The sequence below is a fragment of the Anguilla rostrata genome, chromosome 4, assembly GCF_018555375.3.
Source record: "Anguilla rostrata isolate EN2019 chromosome 4, ASM1855537v3, whole genome shotgun sequence".
Classification (NCBI taxonomy): domain Eukaryota; kingdom Metazoa; phylum Chordata; class Actinopteri; order Anguilliformes; family Anguillidae; genus Anguilla; species Anguilla rostrata.
This window is the reverse complement of record NC_057936.1, coordinates 67,629,384-67,636,193: the sequence shown is the minus strand read 5'-3', so window position 1 is coordinate 67,636,193 and position 6,810 is coordinate 67,629,384. Positions and strand designations below refer to the sequence as shown.

Sequence of the window (6,810 nt, the reverse complement as noted above, 5' to 3'; positions counted from 1 at the left end):
ACAGCACAGCTACAGTATCACAGCACAACAACGGTATAACTGAATCACAGCACAACAACAGTATAACTGAATCACAGCACAACTACAGTATCACAGCACAACAACAGTATAACTGAATCACAGCACAGCTACAGTATAACTGAATCACAGCACAGCTACAGTATCACAGCACAACAACGGTATAACTGAATCACAGCACAACAACAGTATAACTGAATCACAGAACAGCTGCAGTATAGATGAATCACGGCACAACTAAGGTATAACTGAATCACAGCACAACTACAGTATCACAGCACAACTACAGTATAACTGTATCACTTTATTGAGCAAGAGATGATTCTTCTTCAGTATATGCAACTCATGATGCAAGATCATGACAGCTTATTTTGTTAAGAAAAGATTTATGCTCTAACATATATATATATACTTTTAATACATAGTCTCCCCATTTCAGGGCACCATAATGTTTGTGACAAATAGCTGCACAGGTGTGTCTGATTAGTCAGGTATGTTCAATAGCTTCCCTAATGGTAATATATGAGATCTTTCAGCTTACATTACATTTATTTGGCAGACACTTTTATCCAAAGCAATGTACAATAAGTGCATGTCGAAGGTCATTGGAACAACCTTCGACATGCACTCAAACACAATAAGTCCAGTCCAGAGAGTAAACATTACTCTCTGACCTAATCTATGCTAAGTCAATCTAGGAGGTATGACAAGCATGTGTATATATGTATATAAAAGGTGTTGTAATTTCTACAAGGTGAAACCAAAGTGTATAAAAAATATCCTTAAATAATAGCTGAGAGTCTGCACTTTAACCACTGTGGTAAATGGTCTACATTTAAATAGAACATATATATATGTGTCCTGTGTGTGCATCTGTGTGTATATATGTGTGTGCATGTGTATGTTCATGTGTGTGCATCTGTGTATGTATGTATGTGCATCTGTATGTGTGTGCATCTGTGTGTGTATGTATGTGTATGGTCATGCATGTTTATCTGTGAGTATGTATGTATATTTTCATGTGTGTTCATGTGTGTGCATGTGTGTATGTTCATATGTGTTCATCTGTGTCTATGTTTATGTTCATGTCTGTTCATCTATGTGTATATATGTGTATGTTCACGTGTTTTATGTTCATGCGTGTTTGTGTGTGCTTGTGTGTATGTTCATGCATGTTCATGTGTGTATATATGTGCATGTTCATGCATGTAGGTTCATGCGTGATCATATGTGTATATCTGTGCATGTTCATGCGTGTTCATGTGTGTATATCTGTGCATGTTCATGGGTGTGTGTATGTGTATACACATGCTGCAGGGATTCTCCTCTCTGAAGTTGATTCCATCTGCACCATGGTGTGCTTATATGTGTATGCATGTGTGTGTGTGTGCATGCCGGTGTGTGTGTTACATGTGTGCTGGACTCTGTTAGCTGGCTGTTCTACATTAGCTGTTCTTTCCATCCTAAGCATAATTGTCTGCTAAAATTAGTGTAGCTGCAGCAGTAGAGCAGAGCAGTTTATCCTGCATAACAACCTTAGATTCACCCACATGGAGAAGGATACATATTCATGTACATAGAGAACACAAATTAATACGCAAAGAGAATATGTATTAATGCACATGGAGGAGAAGATCGTAAAAGTGCACAATTCTGGTAATTCCTAACCAGGTTGTGCACATATATATTACCAGATTTTTTTAAAGATCACGTTTAATTTAAAAGTTAGGCCTGCAGGGATGGGCAGTGCATGGCTTCCTCTTGCCCCGGCCTGCTGCATCTGCAGCAGCCTCTCTGGCCCTTAACCTTGGAGGGGAAGAGGGAGAGCCACTTATGAAATGACAAGGAAGGAAGTATGAAAATGAAATTTACACTCATTGTTATGTTCATGGAGAATAAAACAACCCTCTTCATATGTACAGCCTCCTAAGGCTGCTATACAATGCTATACATCCTACTAGAAAATACTTCAAGTGGGGCGGGACGGGACAGGATGGGGAAGGGGGGGGGCAGGGGGCTGCTGGGTGGATCATTCAGTTGAGGTTGGTTGAATTGATCTGTCTGATCTGTTTGATGAAAGGAGGACCTTCAAGGGCCAGGGGGGATACAGAGTAGAGGATACTTCCTGTATCGGGTAAGACTCCCCTTATTCTGCCTGATATGAACACTGTACTGAGTGTAGGGTATTAACACTGTACTGAGTATAGGGTATGAACACTGTTCTGAGTGTAGGGTATGAACACTGTACTGAGTGTAGGGTATGAACACTGTGCTGAGTGTAGGATATGAACACTACTGAGTGTAGGATATGAACACTGTGCTGAGTGTAGGGTATGAACACTGTGCTGAGTGTAGGTATTAACACGTATGAGTAAGGTATGAACACTGTGCTGAGTGTGGTATGAACACTGACTGAGTGTAGGGTATGAACACTGTGCTGAGTGTAGGATATGAACACTACTGAGTGTAGGATATGAACACTGTGCTGAGTGTAGGGTATGAACACTGTACTGAGTGTAGGGTATGAACACTGTACTGAGTGTAGGGTATGAACACTGTACTGAGTGTAGGGTATGAACACTGTGCTGAGTGTAGGGTATGAACACTGTGCTGAGTGTAGGGTATGAACACTGTGCTGAGTGTAGGGTATGAACACTGTACTGAGTGTAGGGTATGAACACTGTGCTGAGTGTAGGATATGAACACTACTGAGTGTAGGATATGAACACTGTGCTGAGTGTAGGGTATGAACACTGTGCTGAGTGTAGGGTATGAACACTGTGCTGAGTGTAGGGTATGAACACTGTGCTGAATGTAGGATATGAATACTGTGCTGAGTGTAGGGTATGAACACTGTGCTGAGTGTAGGATATGAACACTGTGCTGAGTGTAGGATATGAACACTGTGCTGAGTGTAGGGTATGAACACTGTGCTGAGTGTAGGGTATGAACACTGTGCTGAGTGTAGGGTATGAACACTGTGCTGAGTGTAGGATATGAACACTGTACTGAGTGTAGGGTATGAACACTGTACTGAGTGTAGGGTATGAACACTGTGCTGAGTGTAGGATATGAACACTGTACTGAGTGTAGGGTATGAACACTGTGCTGAGTGTAGGGTATGAACACTGTGCTGAGTGTAGGGTATGAACACTGTGCTGAATGTAGGATATGAACACTGTGCTGAGTGTAGGATATGAACACTGTACTGAGTGTAGGGTGTGAACACTGTGCTGAATGTAGGATATAGACACTGTGCTGAGTGTAGGATATGAACACTGTGCTGAGTGTAGGGTATGAACACTGTGCTGAGTGTAGGATATGAACACTGTACTGAGTGTAGGGTATGAACACTGTGCTGAATGTAGGATATGAACACTGTGCTGAGTGTAGGGTGTGAACACTGTACTGAGTGTAGGGTGTGAACACTGCTGAGTGTAGGGTATGAACACTGTGCTGAGTGTAGGATATGAACACTGTGCTGAGTGTAGGATATGAACACGACGAGTGTAGGTTGAACACTGTACTGAGTGTAGGGTATGAACACTGTGCTGAATGTAGGATATGAACACTGTGCTGAGTGTAGGGTGTGAACACTGTACTGAGTGTAGGGTGTGAACACTGTGCTGAGTGTAGGGTATGAACACTGTGCTGAGTGTAGGATATGAACACTGTGCTGAGTGTAGGGTGTGAACACTGTACTGAGTGTAGGGTATGAACACTGTGCTGAGTGTAGGGTATGAACACTGTGCTGAGTGTAGGGTATGGACACTATTAAATGTAGGATATGAACACTGTGCTGAGTGTAGGGTGTGAACACTGTACTGAGTGTAGGATATGAACACTGTGCTGAGTGTAGGGTATGGACACTATACTAAATGTAGGATATGAACAGGAATACATATTAATGCCAATTTATGCATAAATTCCATAACCCCTGTATGACATATTATGACATACACTGCTATTGTCCAATAACCACAATAAAATATGATTTAAAAAAACAGCATATTAATGTTGTTTTTATTTACAGCCAAGAAATGGAAGAAGCTCTGCATTTGTTGTGTAGAAGATGTGCTAATTAAAGGTGTGTGTTTATTTAAACATGCAGGTGTTGTGTGTGTGGAATAAGGCAGTGTAAAAGGTGTGTTTATTTGTACATGCAGGTGTTGTGTTTGTGGAATAAGGCCGTGTAAAAGGTGTGTGTTTATTTGAACATGCAGGCGTTGAGTTTGTGGAATAAGGCCGTGTAAGAGGTGTGTGTTTATTTGTACATGCAGGTGTTGTGTGTGTGGAACAAGGTGGTGTGCTCTCCTACACCTCCAGTGGTGGTTGAAAATGGGAATGGTTGGAAAACTTCCCCTTAAACTGATTATTCCCCTTAAACCTGTTTTATTAACACACTGGTGTATCTTTTTTTCACACTAACAGAATATTCAGGGCTAAGATCAGCAACTCACAGATTTTAAACAATCGTGAAGCGCAGATTTTGTTATTTCTGGTTATACTGAAAGCTAACATTTTATTAACACACTGGTGTATCTTTCTTCGTTAAGTGTACCTAGTGGTTAAAATCAATTTCTCTAAATTGAATTTATCATTCAATCTTCCTAACACAATGTGAAGAAGCAGTGTGCTACTTTTAAGGAGTCAAGGAAAAATAATGAAAACAGGTTGAGACCAATGATCAGTTTAAAGGAAAGTTTTCTGCTCCAGCAATTTTCAGCTCACCAAACCTGCTCTGTGTGTCTGTGCTGCTTGTGTGTCTGTGCTGCTCTGTGTGTCTGTGCTGTTTTGTGTGTCTGTGCTGCTCTGTGTGTCTTTACTGCTCTGTGTGTCTGCTGCTCTGTGTGTTTGTGCTGCTCTGTGTGTCTGTGCTGCTCTGCGTGTCTGTATTGCTCTGTGTCTGTGTGTCTGTGCTGTTTTGCGTGTCTGTGCTGCTCTGTGTGTCTGTGCTGTTCTGTCTGTCTGTGCTGCTCTGTGTTTCTGTGCTTCTCTGTAATACTCTGATATTCTGTGTCTCAATATACAGGTCTCTGTGGCTATGTTTATACATCCTTCTGTTCCTACACATCTTTGTGTCTATATTTGTGTGCGTGTGTGTGTTCGTGTTAGTTGGCAGGGCTGTTATGTTGCTGTTTCAATTAAATTGATGCATGTATTTTTGAGAATCTAAACCACAATATTTAAGTTTTCTGACAAACTAATGCAGATATACACACAAACATGAATATTAACATGCAGTAGATATATACAGTATAGATTGATGTGGATAATAATGTAGATATACACAATATACATTGATGTGCTTTATAATGTAGATGTATATACAGTATATGTTGATGTGCATTATAATGTAGATGTATACAGTATACATTGATGTGCATTATAATGTAGAAGTATACAGTATACATTGATGTGCTTTATAATGTAGATGTATACAGTATACATTGAAGTGCTTTATAATGTACATGCATATACAGTATATGTTGATGTGCATTATAATGTAGACAGTATACATTGATGTGCATTATAATGTAGACGTATACAGTATACATTGATGTGCTTTATAATGTAGATGTATATACAGTATACATTGATGTGCTTTATAATGTAGATGTATATACAGTATACATTGATGTGCTTTATAATGTAGATGTATACAGCATACAGTAATCTAAATAATAATTTTGTCCAATCAGACTTCCTGGGTGAGAGGCGCTGTACGAAATGGGATGGGATCTACTGCATTAATGTGACCTCACTTCCTGTACTGATCTTTACACCTGCTGTATATTGATGTTGAATGTACACAAATGTCAATAAATCCATTTTGGTTTAAATAGTGTTTGTTTAAATATAACCAGTCATTTAAATTAAAGAACAGAACATGCACTTTGAACTTCTTATTTTGAAATTTGATGTGTGAGTGTATCTGGACACGTGTGTCTGTGTGTGTATTTGTGTTAGGGTCTGTGAGTGTGTGTATTTGTGTGTGTGTGTGTGTGTGTGTGTGTGTGTGTTTGAGTGTATGTGTTTTTGTGTGTGTTTGTGAGTATATGTGTGTTCCTGAGTGTGTGTTTGTGAGTGTGTCTGTGTTTGTGAGAGTGTGTGTATGTGTATGTGTTTGTGAGTGTGTGTGTAAGTGCGTGTGAGTGTTCCAAGTTTCACATAAACCAGCTCTGTGATTTTGTTGTTTCAGCAGCACAATAAATCTCTAACTTTACTTCATACTTAGTTGTTGAGTCACCTTGATGCTGCAGAATGCCATAACATTTTTGCAGTTTTATTTATTTGTGGTTTCTAAGTCATTGCATGTTGAACAGTACAATTATACAGACATGTAATGTCAGGTATCAAACATATAGCGAGTCATCTGAAATGGGGATTGTTTCTGTAACTGCTCTTGATAACACTCATATTATTTTGCTTTATAAGCGCATTTTTTATGGAAAATATAAACTGGAATGTATTCCTGAAATACAATAAGCATAAAAATAATGATACAGCAGCTCTGAATCCTGGAATACAGCAGTAAAAACTGTTCTGATGGTGGTTCAGCCATCTGAACTAATCCAAATTAAATTAATTTTTATTTTTTGTGGCTTTTCACAGAACCTAGAAAACATTTTAAAAGTTTGACACAGGGAGAGCAGCGCTGTCAATCATCATACCAGAATGTGACAAAGCCTTGCCTCGGCCACCTTGCTCTACACCTGGTGAATTTAACGCTTCAACACTGTTCCACAGGTACACCTGGTGAATTTAATGCTTCAACACTGTTCCACAGGT

The 6,810-nt window shown here is 39.5% G+C and overlaps 1 protein-coding gene across 3 annotated transcripts in view; it reads left to right on the top strand.

The window, feature by feature from the left end:
• Nucleotides 1-5,864, top strand: part of nmu (neuromedin U) — a 16,477-nt gene extending 10,613 nt beyond the window's left edge. For all 3 annotated transcript variants that reach the window (XM_064333987.1, XM_064333988.1, XM_064333986.1), the window contains 3 exons: nt 2,099-2,152; nt 4,052-4,105; nt 5,721-5,864. In XM_064333987.1, the coding sequence (XP_064190057.1) occupies nt 2,099-2,152; nt 4,052-4,087 (90 nt within the window). In that variant the 3' untranslated portion in view covers nt 4,088-4,105; nt 5,721-5,864. The remainder of the gene's footprint in view (nt 1-2,098; nt 2,153-4,051; nt 4,106-5,720) is intronic.
• Nucleotides 5,865-6,810: the final 946 nt, after the last annotated feature.